Source organism: Penicillium waksmanii (genome assembly GCF_028829765.1).
Source record: "Penicillium waksmanii strain IBT 27052 chromosome Unknown utg000010l:1.0-3698451.0:1.0-3701458.0, whole genome shotgun sequence".
In the NCBI taxonomy this organism is placed as follows: Eukaryota; Fungi; Ascomycota; class Eurotiomycetes; order Eurotiales; family Aspergillaceae; genus Penicillium; species Penicillium waksmanii.
In genome coordinates this window covers 1,154,846-1,181,101 of record NW_026643256.1, presented here as the reverse complement: position 1 = coordinate 1,181,101, position 26,256 = coordinate 1,154,846, and the positions used below count along the sequence as shown (strand labels likewise).

The window sequence follows — 26,256 nt, the reverse complement described above, 5'->3', positions numbered from 1 at the left end:
ATCCGAAGAGCATTAGAGACCCTCGAACCAGTTCAAGCGAATGGACGACGCTATACCGCGTCACGAAGAGCCAAATTGAAGTAGCGCTCTAAGGAAAATAATCCTACAGAAGTAGCAATAGTAGGATGCCAAAGGAAGAATAGCATTGAATGAATAAATGACAAGAAGGAGAAGAATTAGAGGAATTAGAAGAAGGGGGTTGACTATCTTCACGAGCTCGTGACCAGGAGCGGTGCAAAGGATCCACCGATGACTGGTCGGGCGACAAAGATAGGCGAGGAGGGGTAACTAGATTATGTTAGCAGTGACCCAGAGAATATTTGTGCTTGTAAAACTCACTTTCCGGTAACCGTCTCGTAGAGGTCAGTCAGGGGGCGGTTGGTGGGTGTCTTGTTGAGCCAGGTAGCCAATTGACCGATGAGCATTGATCTGGTGCTGGCCGAAGCAATGGCCGCAACGAAGCATTCCCAATCACCTGTCTTGAAGTCAGTAATTAATTGAGCTATGCGTGTAATCGCAAGCTTACCTTTGGTCAAAGTGTGACGCGTGTCAAGAGGAACACCATATTCGTTGGCAATGGTTGGGTAAAAGTCACTCTGCATCTGGTAGACGGACTGCGGAACCAGATTGAGACCAAGCTGAGCATCGGCAAAGAGATTGTAAAGAAGACCTGGGACGAATAGTAAGTAAGGGCTGACCGTAGAGGTGAAACTTAGCAAAATCCGGCTTACCGTGGCTGTTTGCATCACCATACGAGAGAGTGGTGTGTGGCGGATTAGCGTCCTTGTTGATACCAAGCTCCTGCCATTGGGTAATGTAACTATGGGCGATTGAGGAATAATTGGCTGCATCAGATGTGTGGCCGGTCTCATTGGCAATCACAGCCATGGCCTGGATTCCGATCATACCCTTCAGGGCCAGGTTGGTTTGGTTTCTAATTGCACTGGTCAGCCCGGTATTCAGGAACGGGGTTAATCTTATACTCACGCCAGAGATCCCGCGAAGTCATCGGTCGAAATTTGGTTTGCCGGGTACAAGGCGTCTTTGACAAGGTAGCTGGTCCACTTCTTGAGAATATCGTAGTGCTTATTCAGATAATCAGTATCCTTGGCCTCCTTGGCGTATGCCAGGGTCATGATGATCATATTTCCACATTCTTCCAGTGGCATAGCCTCATCCCTTCCATCAGGGTGGCCTGTGGCATTGGGGTAGTTGGATCCCATATCGTGCATGGCGTAGGTGTTGGGGTATTTTCCAGCCTCCTGGTTTTCGTACAGCGGCTCGAGTACCATTTTCAAAAGCTCCGGGTTGGAGTAGAGGAAGATAGGGTAGGCAGGGAAGACAACGTCGACCGTGTTCATGTTTCCGTCCGACGAAATCTCCTTCATGAACAGATACATTTTCTCCTCTGTGCCGCACAGTTGGGTTGCACCAAACGCCTGGCGGGCCGAGAGCGAAGTAATCGTGAGATAGTCTTGGCCAGCGACGGCAATCGAATCCCTGGCCACCTGGCTATCAAATGAGCTGGAAAGGTAGTTAGATGCCCTAAAGTCGTGGTGAAAGAAAGACAAAGCCTCCAGCTCTGTATCAAAGTAGCTCTTCCAGAGGGACGGAATAGAACTATACGAGGAGGATCCCTCATATTGAATTGCCTCGTCTTGGGTCAGACCGAGAAAAAAAAGAGTGTCGACAGGTTCCGAGTTAACGTTGCCGAGGTCGAATGAAAAGGCAAAGACAGGCCACTTGTCTGAAATAGCGCGGTACTTGGTGTCCGCGGTGTTGGAAAGAACGCCGTTACTCGCGAACTGTCCGCGAACATCGACATCTGCTCCAGACTGGTGCGTCATGTCGTTATCGACATCAGTCGCCCAGTACCAGTAGCCCCACTCGGCCTGCTCGTTGTTCTGGGAAAATGCCAGCTGGGTCTGACGATAGACTTTATGGTAAGCAACATCTTCAGTGGTTCCATAATCCCATTGGGCAATTGCATTGCGGTCACCAGATACCCACTCTGCGCCAAGTTAATCAAAAAAGCCACGGACATAAAACAAAAGGAAATTGGCGTCGACTCACCGGCTGAGATATCCGCGTAGACCTGCACCTCATGATCATTTCCATCCAAAGAGGCAACCTCAACATTCAAGTAAGAAAAAACAAGGGATTGGCGTCGGAAATCAGTTGGAGTAATAGGCGAAAGGAATGTAATGTTCATCTCCAGCTTGTCCGCAACGTTCATCGTAAAGATGCTCTTTGTCGAGGTGTACTCGAAAGCAGTCTGATTAACAGTTTTCGACCCGGGCAACCCCATCCAGGTGTAGGTATCGCCATCAACTCGAATTAGACCAGCCCAGCCGGTGACTTGGTTCCTATTCGCGACTTCATTAGAAAGACTGAAACAAAGAAAGGGTGAGCCGGAGGAACATACTGCCAAAAGGTAGGCCATTGACCAGCGAGATATCCACCATTTCCGCCGTCACTACCGGCGTTCTGCCAGGTACTCAGATACGGCGACTTGACAGCAAGTGGCACAGATGGGGGTCGAGCAGGGGAAAACGTAGAGACTGCTCCGATAGAGCCAGCAAAAGAGGCAACTAGCAGAACGAGGCGTAACAGCTGCATGATGACGGTAAGTTTAGCGACAAAGGATTGGACGGGATCGAAACGATCAACCAAGGAGCATGTCCTTTATGAGTGTAGAAATAAGTGTCGACGGTGGGTTAAGGAAGGAAAAAGCAACCGCTGGCCCAGAGCTGCAGATGTTCCCGATTATGACAGAGCAGATGCAGGAAGGGATCGACGTTTGTTTACCGGAATGCCAGGGACATTTTTATAGTTGAGGTCCACTCTACCAGACTAGGGGGGCAACGCCAGCCAAACCGACCAAACCGACCAAACCAACTCGGTCCCGCATGCCGGAATGTTCGCTCCACGGTCACGATGGGAAGTGGTTTAGCGCTATGGGGGAGTATGATTCCCAGGTGCAGCAGACGTGCATGTGGTAACAAGTTCGAGCGTGCGAGTCGGCTGATCAGCGTCAGTGCCCAAGTACAGAAACCGATCTCATGCACTCATTTCGGCCATATGGCAAGGGAGGAATAGCGGATGCAGGGGGGTACGAATAGGAGAAGGTGATAGGACCAGGACAGAATCAATTCGTGGTGAATAAGGCTTTACCTGGGAACCTTGGAGAAAGTCCGAAATGTCGGGTCCGAAATCTGAAATCTGAAATCCCAAATTTCGGTCACTACACAACGCTCAGTTGCATGTAAACAAGCAGCGGTCTATGCGGGATCAACGAGGGCGGCGCCGATGAACGGAAGAGGTGGAGGGACTGAGGCTTTGTGAGCGCCCGCAGGTGACTGAGCACACGGGATGGCGTAAATAAAGATGTGGAGAAAACGAGTGTGGCCCAACTGGTATGTTGGATGTTGGTGGAAATTTAGTTGGTGATGCGGAGAGAAGGGGAAGTCATTCATTCCCCAACTTCGAGTAGGAGGCTTCATGCATGGCATCCCCTGGGGAAGGCGCCAGGCGTGATGCCATCATGCGACCTCACACTTCGGCAGTCGGCCAAATCAATAGGGTTTCGTGCAAGCAATTCAGCCTTACGGAGTAATACCCGACAATCTACGGGGCCCCGGAGAAGAAGGGGATGATCATGGCCCAGCACGACTTCATGAGGAACGAGTCGAGTTCAGTCCGAAACTTGAACGAGCAATGAACGCGGGGACCTGCAGAAGTGGATCAAGTCTGGATCTTCATGGCTTCAAAAGTGTTCAAATCACAGTCAGTCCCCTTGCAGACCTGGCAGGGCGCTTCTCTCCTTACGCGTCAGCTTTCGAGATGGCCGGATCGTGGATGTCCCTGTTAAATGTACGGAGTACGGAGTACTCGATGCATCCTCGATACACCGAGATGAACCAGGACACCGCATCTGTAGTGTGACGGGGGTCGCGTGGCCCTCGTTAATCCAGCCGATTCGATTGGACTGCAGCTTGTTCTCGAGATACAAAGTACGTGTGGTTGGACTCTGGGGTGCCGATCCGCTCCTGATTGGTGCCTCCTTGCGGGCCTCGTGAGATGCGGTGAAGAACGCCGTAAAGGAAGCCGCGGGGTCGACGTATCCTCTACAGTCTGCATCTTCTCACTTCTCATCACGGGTCAGAGTCCAGATGGAGTTTGCTCCCCGGGGGCTGAGCAATTTGGTGGAAGAGTAGCGGAGAGAGTAGAAAGAAGCGGGTGTGGCTGAAAGGTGATGTAACATCCACCGTTAAGGCACAGAGTACTAGTATACTAAATACTAGGAGTTAATACTCCTAGCACACTAACTCCCCACGACAATAGATATCACTTTTGATAACAGGGCCACGCATAGCCCACATATCATGACAATATCTCCGTGCAACGTCGACTGTCGCGGTTTATTCCGAACGCCACCATGTGCAAATCGACCTGGTCTGCGCGATGCCCCTCCCCTTTTATACCTATAGATTCTGGAAGATATAATAGAGATGGGGAAGCTGGGAAGTGTACAGGTGAAGCCACAAGAGCAACCGTACTCTGTATCTTGGTGTCTAATTGAGTAGAGCAGTACTTGCACACTTCTGAACAAGGGTAACCAAGCCCGAGTCAATTATGGCACAGACTAACCTAACCCCACGTCAAAGAAACTATCATCCATAGCTATGTCTCAAATATTCAGTGCAGCCCCCTTGCCTAATGCAGCCTACCAAACCCAATACGGCTCGACAGTCTCTAGAGCGAGATTTATTCTAGTGCATAATGCAGAACTTGATCATATCTTGCGTGTATATGTGCAGACGATCAATTAGCACGAGCTGGCCATGAGTTCGGCTCACAACCGATGAGTCATTTAATGTCCGTCGCATTGAGCACAGGGATAATCTCTTTCATAATGCATGAATTCAAAATTCAAGACAGGCGACTAGGGAAGGGGGGGGGGGGGGCTGCCCGTCTGCAAAACTGGTCTTTTCTCTCTCTACATATTCAGTGTCATCCTTGGACATCCTCGGCATCCCTTTCTTCGAAATATCTCGAGGCTGAAAGGATGACCCAGTAAAAGCCGCACAGGCCCCTCCTCTTTGAAGGTAGAATGCACTTCAGCAAACCTCACACTTCCTTTCATTCAATAGAACCATTTCGAAACCCGGTATTCGGTTTCTTTGTAAATACCGAAGATCACCTAAAGCCCCAACGGGCGGTCCTGTTCAAGTTCAAGTTTCTTCTTTGTTCCCTCCCCGATCTGCTGGTCAGTAGATACTATGGCATATAAATACTCTCTTTTGTTCCAGCCAACTCAAAAAATCCTCACCTTTACGAACAATTTCGCTCTCTACATCCGCTATTACTCTTAACCATTCGCCATAGATTATGATGGCTATGTAGATCCCGAGGGATTGGATAACGGTCCCCCCCCCCCTCGTTCGATTGAATCGAGGTGCAGCTCCTATTACAAAGTATGAAGACTGCCCTTCGGACTGGGATCCAGAGGACCATGATGTTGACGAACAGTACGTCCCAATTAACCCATCTCGTCATCATGGAAACATACTAATTTAAATATGTTTCTTCTCTTTAGCGACATTGAAGCCGTTATTCAGAGATGCACTGATCGAATTAACGATGGTATTCTATGGTGGACACAGAAATTGGAATACTACCAGAAGTTGAAGAAAGAAAATGATGCACAAATTGCTTCGGTCGGTCCACCCAGGCAAAGAGCCATATTTAAAGGTTAACTTTTTCATGACTTCTATTCTCAAGCGCCTACTTTCCTTTAGGAACCAGGTCTCGATGTTAATACTGTCATTCGGGTCAAGGAGCTCGAGGGAATAAAGGCTCATCTTGAGAAAGAGGGCAATCCGCACAATGCCCTTGCAATGTAAATTCCCTCCTCGCAGCACACAGAAAGAGGCTCTTGGTCTGGCACACGGATAAGGTTACATATTGGTCGGATGAGAAGCAACTCTGCAAACCGGAAACATTTGATTGGGATAGATTATTGGAATGGGATAACAAAGTAAATGGATATGCGTTCTGGGTTGAGGGGGTGAGTGAATCAGCGAAGGGGGCGGGCAGATTTTCCTTTTCCCCGGCAACATAAAATCAAAATCGCCTTTTAAAAGTTGAAGAGTTGGCAGAATTAAACACAAAAACTATAGATGGGTAATCCAGGACCTAAGAAATCGTACGCGTTCAATATTCCTGCTGTCCATGGCGCAATGCGACGAGCATCAGTTTGGAATCACCATAGGGTATGAAAGCCCGTGTCCTCAATTATTACTACCTTCTACGATATCCATAGGCTAATGGTGTTCCGCTTAGATTCCATTTTATTTTCGAGTCCCTGGGGCAGAGAATCTACCAAACCAGACGGGTCACAACTGGCATCAAATCCAAGTATTAGACGACACCGAATCCGACATGGCCCTAATAAGCGAACAAGATATAATTCGGATCCGAAACCTAGCGAATGATCTACGCGTTCCGTTTATGGGCTACTCATCCTTCCATGCCGTGGACCGGATGTTCGTACTTCCAACCTGCGCACTCCAGGTAAATTTGCAGTTCCGCACCCGCCAGGGTCATGTTCAACTTGTTATTCGCCCTTGGCCGATTATTCAAGTTGCCGTTTTGCCAGGTGACATGCCACCGGGAATTGCTAGGCTTAGTGGACCATGGATGCGTAGTATAATGTACACGGGAAAAGCGCCTGATAATCAGGGATTTCTTTATGTTAGCGAAAACGTTACGAAGCTCAAGGCCCGATTACCTGCGGCTGATAAATCGGAATGCTAACCCTCTTCCTGCTACCGTCGTTGTTCCTGGCGTTGTTCCTCCGGCTTACTTTCATCCAACTTGGCCATGGTTTCCACCTTTTGGACCTGCTGGTGGATGCCTTGACCCCCTGATGGTGATGGTGGACCTAAAGCCGTAGTAGGAAGGGCTGGTGCTTAGATGGAAAGATCAATCACTTTTCTGGATGATTCCAACGTTTCACCAGGGCTGCTTGTGGTTTTGATTTACTGTGTCTAGGTAGGGTTATGGAACATAATTAAATCACATTTTATTCATACATACATACTACTACAACTCATGGATGAGAACGAGCCATAGCTCCTTCTACTAGTAACCTCAAATTGAATAAACCACAAGAGAACCATCACACAGAATTCTGACCCAGACATCGCGCAAAGGGACTCGGAAATATTCATTATGTAGTTCTTCGTGTACTGTACTCCAGGGCTTTATACATTACTGATACCACTTTCCCCTCCAAGTCTCTCTTTCCTCCGCGAACCACTGGCGTCTCTTAGCAAAACAAAACAAGAACAAAACAGCACACTCAAGTAAATACACATCCATCTAGCCAGCCAGACCCACCACTGCCAACCTAAATCAACTAGAACTCCTAGCCAACTCAATACAAAACTCCCCCCCACTCGGCCCCAGTCGTCGAAGACATAACCTCCTCAGCAATAGCCTCCTCAAGACGCTCATTATATCTCCTCCGGTACTCAGCCTTAACCTGCTCAAGGTGTCTAGGCTCCCAATGCAAGCGAACGAGTCGAGAAATGAGCAATTCAGACCGTTCACCCTTCGTCCTGGATTCACGGAGAGCTTGGTGGAGGAGTAGCGCATCACGCATGGGCCGGTTTATCGCGCCGTTTAGAATGTGGGCTAGTGTTTCACCCTGGGATGGTTATTAGTAAGGTCCAGTTTCATCCAATCCAATCCACTTTTTCCAATCAATATCTCCGGAAGGGAGGGGGGGGGAGGGGAGGGGAAGGGTAGCATGAAACTCGATGCAAAACATAGCATAACATAACGTACCACCAGATTCTTCGATTTGGCAATCATAGCCCTAGCAAAATTATGCCCATAAACACTCTCATAAGCACGCAGCACCTCACGCAAGTGCGCATCACTCCGTCTAACAATGATATGAATCATAGCCGTCTCACCCCCATCCCGACTAACCAGCGCACGATGAAGATCCGTCAAATCCTCCCTAACAAGCCTAGAATCAATCGGATCGCGCTCCTCCTGCCTTCTCTCCTCAAGCGCCAGCAAAACCGCAACACGGAACTTATCCGCGCGCAGCTCAGACCGCATGCACCGCTCGAGACTATTATCATAGCGGGTATCGCGGAAGCAGTTTTTGATTTCGCGGATTGCGGAATTCGAGCGTCCGATTAGTGACTCGATGAGTAATTCGCGCCGTGAGGTCCCGGCTTGGTAGTAGCAGTTTGCCCAGTATGCTTCTGATTCCCAGCGACCCAAGGCGGTGGCGTACGCTACTTTTCCGAAGGAGGAGTTGCCTAGCTTTAGGCGGAGGTGTTTGGCGAGATTGATTCCCTTGCCGTGCATTTTTACTTTGTTCTTGTACTCTGCGCGCAGGGTGAGGATTTCATCGGATGTTAGGCGTGGTAGGATGGAGAGGATGGCTTTGTTGTCGATGTTGCGGGTGTGGTTGAGCGCGGATTGCATTGATGAGGCGTCGGATGAGGCGTCGTAGAAGGAGACGCGCTTGCGGCCGGTTGTTGGTGAGATTAGGACTAGGCTGTCGCTGTCTCCGCCACGGAAGGAGGAGGTTGAGTCGTGCCGGTCGTGAGCGGATGGTCTTGTCGTGCGTCGCTTGTCGTCTTTGCGGTCGTCGCGGTCATAGTCACGGTCATAGTCACGGTCACGCTCTTTCTCTCGCATCTTTTCCTTGCTGCTGCGGTGTCGGCTGTCCTTCTCTCTTTCCTTCTCCTTCTCGCGGGAAGATGAGGCTTTCTTCTTGCGCTTTCCGGATTCGGAAAGCGAGCTGCCGCCATCTAGAGGCTCCAGGTCTGAGATCTCATCGTCCCGGGTTGGCATCATGATGGGCGATGGCATGGGGGACATCGATTGATAGGTGCCATGATACGGTTCCAGCAATGGACTCGCAGGTGGGTGGCCGATATGGCCTCCAGGTGCGGCAACGGCCAGATTGTTCGCTGACGACACAGACAGACTGTGGGGACGGCCGCGTCCGCCACCGGGGGTGATCTCCACAATCTGCTGCTGATGCTGAAGCGGAGCCGGCAACTGTGATTGCGAGCGAGAGTGCGAATGCGAATGCGGAGGCGCGTGGGCCTGCGGTTTATCGCCAAACTGGGGATCATGGCTATACCGCCAGGCAGGCTGTTCTGGTGCCTTGCTGCTATATTGATCCGGCAGTCTACGATGCTGGTCCGGCAATCTATTATACTGCTCAGGCTGTCTGCCAAACTGTTCCTTCGCCGAGGCAGTATAAGGCATCGTCGGCGTAGTCTTGGAAGTATAGCGTACGTTGGGGTCAACCTGCGCATACTGGAATTGACCTGGCTGAGCATACCCCGCCTGCGATACCGAGACGTCACTCGCCGAGGCAGTACGATAGTGCGACTGTGAGTGGCCTCCGCCGGAGACATACGGGAGCGGCTGCGTCGCCGGAATGCCCGCATATTGCGGCATAGGGAAAGACGGTGCGCTCGTCGCGGGACTCTCAACATAACTCGACGCAGGCGGGAAGGCGCCTGGCATTTCGGACGAGATAGGAGGCTGGGAGGTTGGCGGGACGAAGCCCGGACGCTCACACTCCGGAACAGGAGCCCAGTCGGAGGGTTGGGGCTTCTGCTGAGGCTGAGAAGGCGGGTAGTTTGCTGTTGGCTGCGCGTATTGGTACCGACTGGGACGGGCATAGCTTGGGTGCGAGCCAGGATTGTTGCCATAGGCGAGTCCATCATCCGAGTCCGAGTCATCATGTCGACTACGCGGCGGCGAGGAACGACGTTGCGAGCGAGAGTCGTGCTCGCGCGGCTGGATCAGCTTCAGATCATCTTCCTTGTCCGAATGCTCGTAACGATCTGGGTAGGGGTCGTGACGACGACGCGACGAGGTGCCCTCGCGGCGTCTGCGGTCACTGTCATCATCTTCTGAACGACGCACGTCGTAGGGAGCAGGGCTACGAGGAGCACGCGAGACGACATCCCGCGAGTCATCATTGCGGAGACGGCCCTCCTTGAGCAATTTGTATTGACGCTCGATCTCGGCGTCGTCTTCTGAAGCGTAATTGGTGGTAGACTTGGGTCCGCGAACCTCGATGGCAGGCGAGCGGTCACGATCGCGATCGCGCTCGCGCTCGCGTGGACGGTCTGAGGGCGAGGGTGAGACAGCAGGGACTCGACTGTCGCGCGACCGTGATCGTGAGCGCTCTCGCCCAGGAGACTTGGATCGGGTGCGCGACCGTGGGTCGTTGACCTGGAGGGACATTGTGATCCAGGGTCCAGATGGTGGGGTTCGGCCGGATCAGGAGATTTGTTGATTCGAAGTATATAGAAGTCAAATCGCAGCCAATTCACCTTTCGCGCGAGCGAGAGAAAGGGGAATCGGGTCGGGAGTTCAGGATTGAGCTCGGCTGTCAGCGCGCGACCAGGCTAGAACCGTCGTGGGACTGCGGGGGAGAGAAAGTTTGTGTGCCGATGCTATCGAGACATGTGCCGCGGTGGGGGGAAGAGAGGGCAGTGGTAGAGGCAGAGTGAGAATCAGCTGGAACAAAGGGGGAAATAGAGGTGTGAGAAGAAAGAACAAGAACAAGTTGGACACAGAAGCCGATCGAGGCTCTTTCTCCTCTTTCCTCTCTTCCCTCTCTCGTATTCCCCCCGGGCTGAAGCAGTCGATGCGCCGGCCCCCAAAAAGTTGAGCTGAAGGAAAGTTTGATTGGCCACGGCGGGTCCAACTTTCTGCAGGCGCTCGTAGGGCGACACGCCAAGTATTACAGGGCTTTTACAGAGTACATTTACATTTACATTATGGTATAGGATGCGATGGGCTCCAAACAATGATCCTTGAACTCGAGTAAAATACAGGACATGCCCTTTTGAAGGAGAATACAGTAGGAGATGAAGGAGAAGGAGAAGGAGAAGAAGAAGAAGAAGAAGAAGAAGAAGAAGAAGAAGAAGAAGTAGTAGTAGTATCAGTAAGAGTAGTAAAGGAGAAAACAAACACAAAAAGGAGTCCTCGTCGAGGCAAGAAGCTGGTGAAAGGGGGTATGTGCGAAAGAGCAAGCTATGCGAACAGAAGCGAAGCGAATCGAGTCGAGGCAAGTCAAGTCAAGTCAAGCCGAATCAATACACGCCAGATAAATCAGCGAAGCATGGAACTATCGGGTACGGCGACCATCATAAGGGTTCATTGGACCCGTGCGACCTCCATACAACTTGGATGACCGCGGTGCAGGCAGGCCATTACGGTTGAGTCGGTTGGTTCTCCAGCGCTCATACCACACCACGCGGCTAGCCTCACGCAGCTCAGATCGCCACTCACTGAAGACGGAGTCCTTCAGACGAACAAAGTCGCAGTGCTCCGCGTCGTAAGGATCCGCAAAACCCCAGGGGAAACGCCGACCGAGCGGCAGTTCGCCAGAGGCTAGCGAATGTGGGTCCGGCGACAGGATCGAGAAGGGGACGTGGGGATTGATGATCTGTTGGGAAGCACGCGTGCTCACACTGCGCACGGAGGGCGACTTGGGTACAGGCACGGCGGCCGCCTGTTCCTGGGTCTCGGCGTCGATGGCGGGATCGGTTTCGGTTTCGATTTCGGTCGGCTCTCCCTCGCCTTCGGGCTTCTTCTCTTGCTCCTCGGCAATGGAGTCCTCGTCCGCACTCTCCGACGAGGTATAATCCTCTTCCTCCTGGTCTTCCAACGTGAGAATGTCCAGCGGGTCAATGTTAGCCTTCTTCAGGCTGTTCCAGACCGCCTTGCGAAGGTATTCCATGTGGACGGAGGTGATGGTATCCGCCTTACTGATGACCGGAACGACGGTGGTCTTGCCAAGGATGGTGCGCAGGACCTGCAAGTCGAGGTTCTGGTCCAGGATGCCCAGGACGGGGCTATCAGTGGCCTTGGCGGTGCCATTGGCCGCGCGCTCAGCAGCGGCGATGTTTTCATCCAGGCGAACGGGGTCCAGCAGCAAAAAGGTGCAGTGGATATGGGTGTCGCGCGCACCGGGAGAACGCACGACCTTCATCTCCTCGGCGAGGGTCTCCTCGAACTTGCTCTCCAGGAATCCGGTGACAGCGCGGAGTTGCAGATCGGCAATGTTGCGCTCAATTCCGTTGGAATCCCACAGGGTCAGCCCAACCCGTTCTCCGTCAATCTCGGTCTCCAGGTACTGGGAGGTGAATCCCTCGTAGGCGGAGGTCTGGCTCTCCAGCTCCTCGAGCTCCTCAGGGCTGCGGGACGGATGCTTGTGTGGGGGCATGGTCAATGCCTTGCGGAGAAAGTTGAGGAAAGAGGTCTTTCCGGAGTTGCGAGCACCAATGACCAGAACGCTGTACTGATGTTAGTCCTATGGTCTATTATAGCTCACATCTCGCTTCTATTCGTCCGAATTGACTCACTTGTAGGAAGTTGGATCCTTGCGGCGACGGACACGGCGGGGGTTGTTTGTGGCGCTGACGGCACTGCTGGCATAGCTATAGCGTCCACGGTGGGTCATGCTCTCGGAGCGCGCATACGGATCGACGGGCTCAGTGGGCGAAGAGACCGGAGGGGCAGCAGGAGCAGCGAATCCAGACTGCGGACGAGGCACGGGGGGAGGCGCACCAAGAGTGTCGCGCTCCTCGCCTCCAAAGGTTTCGAGTTGAGGTGGAGGGGGAAGATCAGGCAGCCGTGGGGCACTCTTGGGGGCGTAAGAATCACGCTGGCGGCGCATCTCTTCCTCCATAGCTTGAGACTTCTTTTTGCGACTGCCGGATGCTTTGCGTTCGCTGAGGGGTTCGGTGGATTTGGAACGACGAAGGAAGCCGAGTGAAGTTCGGCGGGCATTGAGGGATTGGCCGTTTTCCGACGGCACCGCATCGGAAGGCGCGCGCGAGGAAGTGGGAGTCGACATAGTAAGGTAAGTTTGTTTTTAATGCTGGATTGATACGAGCTATACAAAACGGGTGCTTTTCCTGTTGGTTTGATCCTGGTCAGTGGGTAATTCTAACATCGCCTAAATAGTTCCTCTCTCATGCAGGAATCATGCATGGAGGGGGGGGGGGGAGAGGTGAGGGGGGGGGGGATAGTATTATCACCACTTACACAATTACTCTTGCTATCGAGAAGAAATTCGATACCAAATGAAAAAGTAATGACTAGGTCAAGGGTTCAAGAATGCAATTTGCAATTCTTGGGATAATCCGGGTCTGAGAGTATACCGCACGAGATTCAATCCGTCGGTATCGGCCTCGCAGTTGGATGTGGATATAGTCGGGGGGAGTTGATCAGATCAGACCAAATCAGGTTGTTTTGAATCGGATCGAATCAAAAGAAACGAGTGGAAAAAGTGAAAGTGAGGGATAGATGGCGACACAAAGCTCCCAGCCAGTGTGAGGTTGTCGCAGGGCGTCGCTACTGGAGGACGGGGGGGGGGGGATAGGGGAAGGGCAGAATTGAAATCCGGGCAGCCGGGTTGGGGTCTTCTGGATGGTGGGTATTTGGCTTTTGTTCTTTTTTTTTCAGAAGATTGAGAAAGGGCCTGCTCACAGCGTCCGACTCTAGCGGCGCATGGAGATAAAAGAGGGAAAAGAGAGAAGGGAAAGGAGTGGCGTGGAGAAGAGGAGGAGGAGAGAGAGGAGAGGTACGGAGTACAAAGACGATCCCAGTCGATGCGGAGGCGGTCATGGTCCATGGTCATGGTCATGGTTATGGTCATGACATGAATCTACGAGTAATAAGTACATAAGTACAATGCTTGCTAGGTTGCTATTACTACTCTGTATTGCCATTGCCATTGCCATTGCTATCTCTATTGGAGCACTGTTTGCCTTATACTTTCCCTCCTGCATTACTCTGTAAAAAGGATTGGCCCACGTTGAGGGGAAACATGATCTATCTCATCCATTGAGCACGAGATGACAGGTCTCTGGTTCGAGCTGAGAAATTCAGGGGTAAAACCCGTAAAGCGTAAAACGGAGAGCGCGTCGAGGCCCAAGAAAGGCCCCACTTGGCGTGGAGGAGAGTGCCGGTTCGTTCCACACGGGACTCTTGACTCCAGGAGCATCTCAGGTACGGAGTACTGTACGGAGTATACTCCCGACTCTATACTATTCTCATGATCTACGACCACTGGATTCTTCATGGTTTGCCACCACTTCCACTCTGCAGGTTCCAGAACCACCGGGTACTCCGTACTTGCACGAGTCTATAAGTACAGTACTCGTACCCTGCCCTCTCCCAACCTGGCTCGTGCGTGACGGACACCAGGGGCCGTTGACTCCACTGCGATCGGCACTCTTCTTTTCCTTCTGGCTCTTTTTCCCTTTTTTTCTTAACTCCGGGAAGTTTCCCTTCGGGGCCATGTGGCAGGGTCTGCATGGAAGTATTTGCGACAGGGGAAAGCGGATCAGATATCAACTTGAGCTCTCCCCTCCCGTCAGGTACCGTCTCCTCATTGAGTATAGATGGTTCCTGACTGAACCACGGCTGAGTCGGAGCAGATCCGATGGGGCTAATAATTTCTTACCTACGAGTTTGGTCAGGCTCACCGAGCTTGCCAGGCCTGAAATTGGGGGCGGGGCCAATCTGGTGGAAAGCTGAGGTTGACAACATCTGAAACAGCAATTTGTGCGATGGAGAAGAGTCCATCCTCGATTTAACAGCTTGCCAATTGCGTCGACCACTGGCACAAGCTGTGGAATATACTCGTAGTACATAAAGCAGATGGAATCAGAAGACCATCGGAAGAAACACAGGCCCAATTGCTGGCTTGCATTATTCAAGGACTCAGGGGCAGACCAATCACTGCCCAACTTTAGGACACAAATTCTCCAACGTCTAACTAACAGCTCCTAGCTAACCCAAAAACCATCTAGCATCCCATAACTGGAGTACGGAGTATATACCCGATAACCTCGCATAGATCTTCCACGCGATGCGATCCCTCGCATATTGCAGCCCAGCCAACGTGGGGCGCCGCGCCCGCGGAACCATTCAGTCTGGGACGCGACTCACCAATTACATTGGGTGAACCAGTAGGAGTAACTATGTATGGACTAATGTATGTACAGACTCCCTATTCCCTCCGTCTCCCATGAACACAACTGCCGAGTATCGTACACAGACAAAATGCGACAGCGCGACATCTTTTCTTCGGCGCAAACGCCTTCTCGCGTGGAAACGCACGTTCCAACTGTGGAGCCGGTGGGGCAGGGAACGAGGACAGGAATTGGGATAGCTCGTGGTTAGCGAGAGCTAGTTTGGAGAATTTTGCAGAGCTTGCAAGTAGTGTTCACTGTTTTTACCTTGGGTTGGAGCTGGGCGCTTTTTTTTTTTTTTTTCTCGGGCTCGGGCTAAATGTGGGGGGTTCGCCTATCCAGTTCAAGCTCCCAAGGGTTCGTTCCATTGGAACCGATAAATTGGACCTCGGGACATCTTAGATGCTTGGGAGTTTCCACAATAAATGCGGCGATATCCAGCTTGAATTATCTTATCGATACGGAGACAAGATGAGTCCACAGTGTACGAGTATTCTAAACTCTTGAAGCGTAAGGTCTCCACTATAATGATAAAAGCCATCAAGCATAAGGTAGGATCATCTGCACTCTGGATTCCCCTGCATACCCCTCACTCCTTCCCCACCCAGATTTTAAACGGAAGAACAATACAAGGAGTCGACGGACACACATGCTTCCGATCCAACGTCTTAAACTTTGGCCCATTCGGCCCAGCGACATACTTCGCCTCGCCAAAGATCGACGGCTCCCCCGGCGGCTGGTCGTCTCCCCATTTCCCATTGAAGTTCACCAATCCCAACGGGGCCCCAGGGCTAGCTGCTTCAAAGCTGAGGGTCGTCGTGTTATAAGTGTACGAGTATGCATTGAAAACAGGGTCCCACTCAAGACCACGGTCTGCGTAGTCCACGAGGAAACCATTAGGGAGGTTGACGCCGGGAATTGTGTGGTCGTGTTTTCTAAAACGGTTAGTATGTATGCTTCAGGATGGGTCTGCAGAAAGGAAGCAGTAGTTATTACCCGGCAATAACATAGTTAGCGTGTGTGCCATTTCCAGAGTATGCGTATGGCCGGATTCCCTTTTTCTCCACTGCACTGTAGGTGAACGCCTGGCCACTGGCGTGTTGGCTGTACCATATAGCCTGTGGGGCGCCGTTGGAGAAGCGGATCATATTGTGTTCCCTGTTCCGGTTTGGCATCAGATAATGCTTGTTTTACTCTAATCTTTGTGGTGGCTGAGCCAACTTACCAATCACCCATATGATCACCAAATTCCAAGCCAAGTACCTTATCGCCCTTGTTATATCTAAACTCACAGTCAGTAGGGGTTTCTCTTTCCCGTTTATCATTTCATTGTCACTTCGCATCAATGACGTACGCGTAGAAGTAAAAGTAGAACGCATCGACGTTTCCACTGCCATGATCTACCAAGACAATAACACTCCCAGATCCATTCGTCAAACGTCCCTGCTTATCCGGAGTGATACCTCTAAACCAAGCCGGTTCCGGACTCGCATCGATACCTTCGTGCGAGGTAAGATAAACACTCGTGTTTCCCAGGTCATTAAGTTGGTCGAGATTATCCAGCGTCAGAGGCAACGGCGCGCTCGCGATAGTCGTCCAGTTCACCTGCGGGGTGGTATGGTCTACTTGTTGTTGTAGATCGCTAGGCCGATATGGATCCTGGCTATGTAACCAGATAAGAGGTGCTGCAAAAAATCAGTATTAATGGTACAAGTCCAAGTTGTGCTGCTGAACCCAAGCACTTACCGTAGTCGTATACATACTGCGGGATGGTTGCGGCACCAACGGACGGAATGAAAGGCAGTGCTGCCAGCGGCGCCACAAGCGCCAACCGCGAAATCAGATGCATTGTGTAAATCAGGAGATCTGATCGTAGCATCGATTCCAAGTCAAGGGCTGGTTTTCAACTGAGCTCTGGACTCTTTATCTAGGAACGTCAGTATTAGTATTGGAATCACCAGTGACTGCTGTCACGCCCAGGCGGCACGCGCCTCTCCACCCACCAGTAGCCACCAAATAGCGAGTGCGAATGCGACCATGTGAAGATATCAGGTACTGTCACAGCTTCGAAGAGACTAAAAAAAGTCACAGAGGGGATAGAAAATCAAAGAAGGGAAAAGGCGCGGCAGGGGCGATTCTCGGTAGCGTCACGTCTCTCCCTCCAGTTTTGCTATATTCATTTAACACCATGGATCCGATCAGGGTCATCCCTTTAGGCTCATCTAAAGCAAAATAATCGTGATCCTAGAGTTTGAGAGTGTGCAGAGGAAAATATCCAAGCCTTCGCGCGTGGCAGTCTGTAGGAAGGGATACCCTGGAATGCCACTGCCATCTCACACGAATTTTCCATGCGGGCGACAGAACCAACCAGGAACATATGCCCATCTCGGAAATAGCGAGTGAGTGATATCCAATAGACATTGCACGGGTGAGCTGCATTAGTTCGAGGCTGCACCTGATCGGATGATAGGGCTGAGGGGATACTGGTACATCATAGATGGCTCTAGCGGGGGTCATCTGCCATGATCATCATCACAGCAAGAGCTGGAAGTAACCCTAGACTATGTATTAATTTTGAGTAATATTGACAAGCTTATACGCAATAATTACTAGTATTATGTGGTACTCAGCTCCAAGGTTAAAGAAAGAAAGACCAATCATGCTCCACTTACAAGTCAGCCATCGCAATCAACAACAGCTACAGGCTAAACCATACATAGCGCCAAACCGAGCACCTCGGCCCTTCAAGTCCCACTTCAAGAATATGCAAACTTAGATAAACGAAACAAGCTGGATGAGATCTAACAATGCATACTACATCAATCAAGTCCCATCAGAGCTCAGACTCACAATCTGCCCTGCTTCTCCTCTTCCTCCTTCTCCTTCGCCCTCCAAAGCTTGAAAAGCCTTAAATCCAACGGAATCTTATCCCCCAACCAAGTCGCCCGCTGTGTATGATTCCTCTCCTCCTCCAACGCCCCCTCACCCAGCGTATTGGGATGCAAAAGCGCACTCAGCGGGCCTCGATTAATCACCAACCAAGGAACGAAAGCGCCGAACTGCGCGGGCGAGAAAATGTTTACTTCGAACATGGCGACTGGGTGTGGTCCGATGGGTTTGTCCCAGAAGGTGTAGATTCGGAGCTCGGGGACTAGCTTTTGTCAGCACTGTGCTTCTCTAAACCAATTTGTTATGACAAATGGAATGCGTCAATCTGGTGGGGGTTACTGACATTCACGACGAATTCGTTCGTGGAGAGCTTTTGCGTAGGCTGCTTGGTCGGGGTTACTCTGATGCAGTCTTCGTGTCAGTACTGCAGGTGGTATTCCAAGATTTATAGCTTCCCTGTGCCCCGCAATACGGCGCAGTCGAGTGCCCCATACTCACCTGGAAATAATAGATGTGGATGTCGAAGCCACCACGAAGATCCTTGCTGAGAGGGTCGGGGAATTCCTCATAGGCTTTGCTCAGCTTGCCATGTTGGGGGTTCTTTAGGGATTTTCCATCCTCGTTGCGCTCGCTGTCAGATGCCCGGGCGGTTAGTCTTGGTTTGTGGGATCATTATGTACCCGGCCTACTACTAGTACTAGTGTAGACTCACTCGGATAGCGGCTCTAGGTTTTCGTAGCCTTCAAGTGGGGACGGATATGAGTAGGCGAATGGATCCGACATTTTCGAAGGGATTCACAGTCCACTTGGTTTCAAACTTGAACTTGATGTGATATGAGTGAGTTGACGGTTCCAAGCGGCAGACCTTTTGGATAACAGCGGCGGACCCGGAGGTATATATGTCTCTGCGTTGTAGGTTGGACGGGGTAAATTTGGGGTTGCAAATAGCCAAAGACAAGAAGAATCTAATCAATCGTTAGAAATGCAATGAGCTGCTGCCTAAGCATTAGAAACCCAACAGTGTCTGCGATGTCGTCAGTAAAGAGGGAGCTCCCACCATACCTGCCATTGGGCGCAAGTGAGGGGCCAATTCCGCACTTTCTGACAAAGCCGCGGAACTGATACACCCCACGTGATTATGTGATAGTCTTACTACGACAATTAAGTAGCTGCATTGAAGTCAAGAAAATAGATGTAGTAATAAACATGGGATGGTTATTAGTAAATGTGCTATAAATTAGAATGCATGTATGTTTGTCACAGAGGTAGCAAATGTCCTGGTATCTAAACCCCTAACGCCGTTAAAATATCCTCACAATAATGATAACAATAACAGCTTTGTTGCTACGAGTCGCAGGGCGTCTGCCCAAACTTGGCAAGATTTGTTAATCAACACCTCCTTCACATCAACCGGAAGAATCTACCACGAGGCGTGGACATCCGTATGTCCTTGATCGTCCACGACCTTGCCTCGATCCCATTCACGGCCTTCTCCTTTCTTCGACCACCGTACATCTTCTGGTCTCTTCTCCCCGCTCGCTCCAGCGGAGGTTGTATTGTCCTTCCACCGCTCAATGATTGTTTCATTCAGGCCTGCCTCCCGTAGTCTCTCCTCTCCTTTTTGTTTCCACCGGGCACGGTCGCGCAAGGCCTCAAGTGCCATGTCCCAGTCATCCTCCCCTGTTTCGAGGCCCGCGACGGGGCGTCTAGTTGGCCGATTTGACAGTGACTGATCGTCATCGGGCTGGATATCAGCCATAGGATCGTAGTCCGGTGCGAAATGGGAGTCGATATTGCTCAAGTTAGCTTTGTAGGCGCCCCGGCCACGCGAACGAACCGGTGCAGCGGTCTGAGGCGGAAGAGGACCAACCACATCTTCAAGGGGGTCTGATTCTTCCCTATCATGTCGTTGAATAGAAGGCCCGGATTTGCGATTGATCTTCTCGACTGGATCGGGAGAAGCTGCGCATTTTGACTCGTGTGAAGATCGCGTATCCTTGTCACACCGTGACCGTCGCTCCTCTTTCCTGCTCGATGGGGATGTCCGGGCATTGGAGGGAGATTTATGATGACGTCGGCTGCGGTGAGGTTCAGCACTTCGATCTCGACGTGGGGAGCGACTGCGAGACTCTGAGTATGTTCGCCTTCGGTAAGTCGTTGGCCTGCGACTGTCTCTGTACTCTTTGTCTCGACCTCTCTCCCTTGATCTGTCTCGATCGTCGTCTCTCCGTCGTGTCTTACGCTCTCTGTCTTTATGGGTATCTCGTGATCGACTGCGGTCGTCGTCTCTTCGCCGATGTCTGCGGTCCCGATCCCGGTCTCGGCCTCGGTCCCCGCCCGAGGATGGCGAACGACTGCGATGGCGGTGGCTTTTCCGGTGGGAACGATTCTGGTCACTCCGTTGGTCATCGCGTCGGCTGTTATGTCGACGATCGTCCCGGTGGGATCGGTCCGAGGTTCTAGTGCTAGAGTGACGTTCTCCTTCATGGACTCCAGGAGCTGGTGATAGCCTCTGAGAGCTCTGCTCACGTGAGCTCTGACCTTTCATCTGGCGCATTCGGTCTCGTGCATCTCTCTCTTCTTTCCGCTTCAAAGCTGTGTTATGACTATCCGTCTCTTTGATCAGATGTCGGAGAAACCGAGTGTTGGCTTTCGGCGCATTGACAGATCGTCTGAATGATGTCAATTTTCTTGTAAGGAAATGGGAGCAGGGAGGGAGATGGAGCATACTTCTGCGATTGATAAGCCCCAAGACCTTCCAGCGAGTACTTCTTGGAGTTTTCTGCGGCCTCCTTTGCCATGAGCTGCGCGACATAGTCGTCGTCCATGATTGGGTGCGGGGTTGTGGCAAATCAAACCACCAAAGAGAACGGATGAAAAGTAGACAGCAGAGAGATTCGCCTGAAAACTACCAGCATGCCAACATAATGCGAGATTCCAAAGAAGACAAAAACGCCTGGCCGTGTTGGCGAGGTAGCAGAGGCAGCTTTGTTCTCAGGATGGCGCCTGCCAGAATTCTGCCGTCTTGTTCCAGCCCCGCCGCCTTGTTATCAGTCGTCGCGATAGCCCGCGGGACTGCCCCGACTCTATTGTTGATGCTCTACGCGGTCCTCCCATATGCTACGCAAATATAGCAAACAACAGCCTTACGCCAAGTCTTGCCCACAAATAACCCTGCTCGAAAACGACACCCAAAAATGTCAAATGGCTCGGACACATTTGCAGAGCTACAGCAGCTCGCGCAAGATCAAGGAGATCTGAAGAAGCAACTTGCGATCATTCGCATTAGCGAGCCTATCTCCGATGTTGGCGACTTGATCGCCTCGCCTTCGAAACGAGGCTCCGACGTTTCTTTATCCAACTTCAATGATCCGACACCCGCAGTCCTCGAAGCCGATCTAACACACTACAAGGTACCATCTACTCAAGCTCCTTTCTCTCCAACCGCTCCAGTCACTGACAATTTCTCGATAAACAACAGGAACTCTTCTCCAAACTTCGATTCTCCTACCTTGAGCAGGTTACCAAAGAAAAGTTCCTCCGCGCAATCGTCGGGGACCCGCCCCTCGTCGTCGGACACAATGAGAACGTGGAGATGGAAACGCAATTGGCGGACGTGAAAGCAGAATTGAAGTCCCGAAAAGAAGAAGCACGTCTGATGATCGAAGAGATGGAGAAGATCGGGCGCGACCTAGCCAGCCGTGAGAATATCCCACTATGCCAACCGAAAAAGAATGAAAAATACGCGCATTGCGAACTATTTTTGGCTAACCGTGATGCATGAGCACATACAGGCTACAAGAACGTCGAAGTCCAATTGACGCAGCTTTCGTCTCTTCCCGAGTCCATCGAGAATCTCGAGTCCACAATTGCGGGTCTTAAAGCGAAGCAGGTAGCCGGCATGGACACTTCGGATCCTCGGTCTTCACAAAATCTCCCGCTCCCAGCGACTGTATCACTGTTGGCTGAACGAGAGGCAAAGCTGGCGGCATTGAATCGCCAAATTGCCGCTGTCCAAAGTACGTTGCCACGCAAGACACGAGAAGCGGAAGCTATTGAAAGGGAATGTAGCGTGCTTGAGCGACGGAAAGCAGAAGCCATTGCCCAGGCACAGGAGGCGCAGCGGAAGAAGCAACAGGGTGAGAGTGATGGCCTGGAAGAGATGGGACGGTGGTATAGAGGGGCAGAAGAGACACTTAAGGAGATGGTGGGGGTGTAAGCGTGAGGCTCTGCGCTGACAAGCGAGTTCCTCTGGCTATCAACGACTACATGACGGAGCAACGACGGGAATTGGAGAATGGGGATAAGGCGTTGAGGGTATACTATTTCTACTGTACATAATCAAAGGGCATAACTATTTCGTGGTGCGGGGGCAAAACATATTTTCAAGAAGAATTCGGGTCTCGAATTGAAGCCGTCTGGCTGTTTTTGATTCATTCAATTTGCATAAGCATACATAAGCGGCTATGCGGCAGTCGTCATGAACATTCCAGAGTATCGATCTGCCCAAAGCGAAACCCGACCGTACTCCTGTGTCTTCTTTTTTAGAGAGAAATTTACTCCTCATCCTCCTCCTCGGCCTCACCCTCACCACCGGCAGCGGCGGCGGCCTTCTTGCGGCGAACACGGCCGGGACGGCCGCCACCGAAGGGAGAGGTGAGAGCGAAGTCGATGTGCTTCTGGGAGTCCAGGCGGACCATGAAGGAGGGAACGTTGACGATCTGCTTGCCAACACGGATGTGACGCTGCTTGATCAGGACACGGGCGTGGTGGATGGACTTGGCGAGGCCAAGCTTGTAGACGCAGGTCTGGAGACGGCGCTCAAGGAAATCCTCGGTCTTCAGGGCCAGGACGTAATCGAGCTTCATGCGGGACTCGTCGAGGACACCGATACGCACAAGACGGCGGATCAGGGCGTTACCCTCGAACAGACGCTTGGGGTCCTTCTCATCGAGAGTGAGCAGCTCACTGGACGGAAGAGAGGTTAGTACAATGTTCACTAGACCAAGGGTCTCCGGGTGACCCAATTGCAATCCAAAGATATATTCCACATACCGAGCAGCACGACGAATCTTAGAGAGGGTAAGCTGGACACGCCAGACCTCACGCTTGTTGCGAAGACCGTACTCTCCGACGACCTTCAGTTCAGAGTCACTAGATATGGGATTAGTATTGGAACACACGACATGACCAGAAGCACGCTTCTGATCAGTGGCCGGAGAGTACTAACAGACGGGCCGACTCGAAGGCTGCGATGGAATTAGTCTTGCGGTCTTCAATTTATTTTTTTGCGATTGGGGGAAATTTTGCGCAGAGGTTAACTTACGGCGACGGGGGACCTTGTAGGTCTTGGAGTAGACACGACTATATGAAAAACAACGGTTAGAACGATGCGACCGTACCTAACGACTTCGTCTATACTCACGGGGCCATGGCTGCTGGATGTCTGGGTTGGCGGTGGGATATCGATCAGAGTCAAAGTGGTGAGGGTCGAATTGCTTCATCCACATTGCCTGGAAACCTAAGCGAGGCTAGCCCGCTTTGGGAAGACGCGGGTCACGGGGTTTGCCCTACCCTATGTCATGTGACACACATTCGCCAGCCGGGCGACTGTGTGTCTCCGCCGCCCAAGAACATCTTTTGATGAAGGCTGTCCGTGTCGATTTTCCTCAACAAGCACCAACGACAACACCGCCGTCATGCCTCACTCGTACGGTCTGCGCGCCGGCACTCGGGTACGTTTGCGATCTCTCCCCGTCGAAATTATCGAATTCTCGCTCCCCTCAACACCAACGCCGACCTTGGGGCCCCGATATTGAAGTTGGAATGAATCGCTAACCACCTTCGACGAACAGTATGCCTTCAGCCGTAACTTCAAGGAGCACGGTATGATCCGCATGTCCACCTACCTGAAGACCTTCCGGTATGAGCGTCAAACAAGACTCCCCGATCCGAAACGATTAAAGATGGAACAGACATGCTAACGAATTTTCTTAGTGTTGGTGACATTGTCGACCTCAAGGTTAACGGTGCCGTCCAGAAGGGGTCAGTACCACCGAAATTTCCCCCCATCCATCGCACATCTATCTCTCCTCTCTCCGACGAGGCATATCACACATCAAGCTCGCCAATGCGACATTGAAGATACATGAAAATTGACAAGTTTAATTATAGTATGCCCCACAAGGTCTACCACGGCAAGACCGGTGTCGTCTACAACGTTACCAAGTCCTCCGTCGGTGTCCTCCTGTACAAGCGCGTCGACAACCGCTACCTCGAGAAGCGCATCAACGTCCGCATTGAGCACGTCCAGCACTCCCGCTCCCGTGAGGAGTTCATCAACCGTGTCAAGGAGAACGCCCTCAAGAAGAAGGAGGCCAAGGAGAAGGGTATCCACGTTCACCTGAAGCGTCAGGCCGTCGGTCCCCGTGAGGCTCACACCATCAGCTTCACCGACAACGCTCCCGAGACCGTCGTTCCCATCGCCTACGACACCCACATCTAAGCGACGTTTAGTTTTGGTACTGGGTTCGGTGTGTGCGTGGTTGCTTGGTGTTTTTCCAGTTAAGGGTTTACAGCCGCTTTTTTTAAATCCCCCTTACCCGGGGGTTGGAATGGACTTGGGCTGCATGAGACGACACGTGAAGGGTCTTCTGATGCCCTGGCACATCTCTCGCCTGTGCATAGATTCCCCGAATGAAACAAAAATCAAAAATTTCGAGTTCATTTAATCTTCTTCGTTTCCCTCTCTCTGCGCGTGCGCTTCTGTATGCTTTGGGTATGCTTGGTGTATGCTTTGCCCTGCAGGATTGTTCTAGACCGATGGTAGACGCCCGATCTCAACTGCTCACTTTAGATAGCCATCCGCCGCGATTTCCGCGACCAACAAGCAGTACCTTTCCACCTCAATAGACCGATCTCGACCGCTCTACGAAGTAGTCTGGGGAGCTGTAGCACGCTTAGGCGGACAGAGAGCGCCGCCAGGCGTGCATAATGGTCTCAGACCGAATGATCAACCCCTGTCAACTTCACCTTCATAACTCAAAACTAGAAGTCTAGACTCATCGACGTACAAGCCTGGGCTGGACAGCTCCAACGCACAAGAGGCTTAGATCTAGCTAGCAAACTCCGCGAGTCAGTTACTACAGCGATCACCCTTGGGATGAGATCATACACCCCCCCCAAGTGGAGTAATGATAAGTGTGGCAGGGCAAGAACTAAAGTCACGGTGAAAGGGACCCCTGGCAAACAGATCAGATCTAGATCATTACATTAGAAGTCTAGTTGTGGCCATCAGCCCCATTCCCTCTCCACAAGCTTGACTTAGCTTCGCACTGCCACTAGCACCACCTACCACCTACACCGACCTTCGCGCGGTGTGTCGTCTCAGGGTCTGGCGTGTGATCAAGTACAAATGATCAACCTGATTTGTTTGTAATTACTGGGATAATGAAGCTAGCCAGTATCTAGTAGGAGATTACGTTATGGAAGAGCGGGCAAAGGGTTGGACAGTCGGAAAAATCGGGCTTAACATAATGATTGGAGGCTCGAGCCATCGCTTCCTTAAACTCCGTCTTGTGTTAGCAGAGGAGACGAGATTCTGTTTCGTTCCGTTCCGTCCTGTTATATGTACGGAGTATGTACTCCGTACTACAGTTGTTTTTCAACGTCGGTAATCCAGATTCAATACCACTAAACACACCAGGGAAAACCCCGAAATTTCGACCAAAATATTAGCAATACTCGTACCGAGTTGCGTCGATGCGGCAAGCCGGTCCTCTAGGAAGTTAAATATCTGGGGCACAAACTAATCGGAGATCACCACGATTGCGGTGGAGAAAGTGCAATCTTAGAAAAATGAAATCAAATTAAAGTCCCAAAAATACTACTGCTACGAGTAATAATACTAATAATAATATTATTCTTACTTTAGAGGAGATGACAGTGAAATGAAAGTGGAAGGGTGGGAAAAAGGCAAATTCGCAGAGGAACCTGCACGGGTCGACTATCTGGGAGAAGTGTGTCTGATCAGCAACAGTCGCCAAGCTTGCCGGAGGAAGGGCGGAGAGAAGATTAAGAAAAAAAAAGCCTCAAATGGCACATCCCCCAGAGTCGATCTGGGTTCTCGGCGCGGGGATGGTTTGCCACCACCAGTCCAGTGGCAGGAGAAAAGAGAACACCCCTCCTGCAACCAGCTGTGTGACTTGGTGCCTGCATCCGAGTCCGAGTCGTGCATCGGACCTGAGTTGGGTTATTCGCCCGACTGCAGTCTGCGTGTGTGTAGGTACATGGTACGAAGCACGGAGTATTAACTCGTTGG

At 51.5% G+C, this 26,256-nt stretch overlaps 9 protein-coding genes across 9 annotated transcripts; 2 read left to right on the top strand and 7 right to left on the bottom strand.

The window, feature by feature from the left end:
• Nucleotides 1–209: 209 nt before the first annotated feature.
• Nucleotides 210–2,619, bottom strand: gta1 (glutaminase GtaA; the record flags this gene model as incomplete). Its single annotated transcript, XM_057271631.1, has 7 exons — nt 210–288; nt 340–475; nt 527–670; nt 732–934; nt 988–2,011; nt 2,074–2,366; nt 2,426–2,619. The coding sequence occupies 7 exons, from the start codon at nt 2,617–2,619 to the stop codon at nt 210–212; spliced, it is 2,073 nt and encodes a 690-aa protein (XP_057115819.1).
• Nucleotides 2,620–7,441: 4,822 nt separating this feature from the next.
• Nucleotides 7,442–10,299, bottom strand: anxc4 (annexin ANXC4; the record flags this gene model as incomplete). The annotated part of the gene is made up of 2 exons (XM_057271630.1): nt 7,442–7,714; nt 7,855–10,299. 2 exons carry the CDS (start codon nt 10,297–10,299, stop codon nt 7,442–7,444), a joined length of 2,718 nt encoding a protein of 905 aa, XP_057115818.1.
• An 889-nt stretch (nt 10,300–11,188) lies between these two features.
• aspE (septin) lies at nt 11,189–12,922 on the bottom strand (the record flags this gene model as incomplete). Its single annotated transcript, XM_057271629.1, has 2 exons — nt 11,189–12,359; nt 12,429–12,922. 2 exons carry the CDS (start codon nt 12,920–12,922, stop codon nt 11,189–11,191), a joined length of 1,665 nt encoding a protein of 554 aa, XP_057115817.1.
• Nucleotides 12,923–15,636: 2,714 nt separating this feature from the next.
• On the bottom strand, nt 15,637–16,896 carry N7481_012409 (uncharacterized protein; the record flags this gene model as incomplete). The annotated part of the gene is made up of 5 exons (XM_057271628.1): nt 15,637–15,982; nt 16,044–16,205; nt 16,273–16,329; nt 16,402–16,732; nt 16,794–16,896. 5 exons carry the CDS (start codon nt 16,894–16,896, stop codon nt 15,637–15,639), a joined length of 999 nt encoding a protein of 332 aa, XP_057115816.1.
• Nucleotides 16,897–17,893: 997 nt separating this feature from the next.
• Nucleotides 17,894–18,719, bottom strand: N7481_012408 (DOPA 4,5-dioxygenase family protein; the record flags this gene model as incomplete). The annotated part of the gene is made up of 4 exons (XM_057271627.1): nt 17,894–18,198; nt 18,280–18,337; nt 18,435–18,567; nt 18,649–18,719. The coding sequence occupies 4 exons, from the start codon at nt 18,717–18,719 to the stop codon at nt 17,894–17,896; spliced, it is 567 nt and encodes a 188-aa protein (XP_057115815.1).
• A 637-nt stretch (nt 18,720–19,356) lies between these two features.
• N7481_012407 (uncharacterized protein) lies at nt 19,357–20,764 on the bottom strand (the record flags this gene model as incomplete). The annotated part of the gene is made up of 4 exons (XM_057271626.1): nt 19,357–19,883; nt 19,943–20,455; nt 20,478–20,608; nt 20,667–20,764. The coding sequence occupies 4 exons, from the start codon at nt 20,762–20,764 to the stop codon at nt 19,357–19,359; spliced, it is 1,269 nt and encodes a 422-aa protein (XP_057115814.1).
• A 369-nt stretch (nt 20,765–21,133) lies between these two features.
• On the top strand, nt 21,134–22,155 carry N7481_012406 (uncharacterized protein; the record flags this gene model as incomplete). Its single annotated transcript, XM_057271625.1, has 3 exons — nt 21,134–21,349; nt 21,418–21,637; nt 21,731–22,155. The coding sequence occupies 3 exons, from the start codon at nt 21,134–21,136 to the stop codon at nt 22,153–22,155; spliced, it is 861 nt and encodes a 286-aa protein (XP_057115813.1).
• A 337-nt stretch (nt 22,156–22,492) lies between these two features.
• On the bottom strand, nt 22,493–23,369 carry N7481_012405 (40S ribosomal protein uS4; the record flags this gene model as incomplete). Its single annotated transcript, XM_057271624.1, has 5 exons — nt 22,493–22,904; nt 22,992–23,090; nt 23,167–23,185; nt 23,263–23,300; nt 23,362–23,369. 5 exons carry the CDS (start codon nt 23,367–23,369, stop codon nt 22,493–22,495), a joined length of 576 nt encoding a protein of 191 aa, XP_057115812.1.
• Nucleotides 23,370–23,635: 266 nt separating this feature from the next.
• On the top strand, nt 23,636–24,441 carry N7481_012404 (60S ribosomal protein eL21; the record flags this gene model as incomplete). The annotated part of the gene is made up of 4 exons (XM_057271623.1): nt 23,636–23,671; nt 23,792–23,859; nt 23,934–23,981; nt 24,111–24,441. 4 exons carry the CDS (start codon nt 23,636–23,638, stop codon nt 24,439–24,441), a joined length of 483 nt encoding a protein of 160 aa, XP_057115811.1.
• Between the last annotated feature and the right edge of the window lie 1,815 nt (nt 24,442–26,256).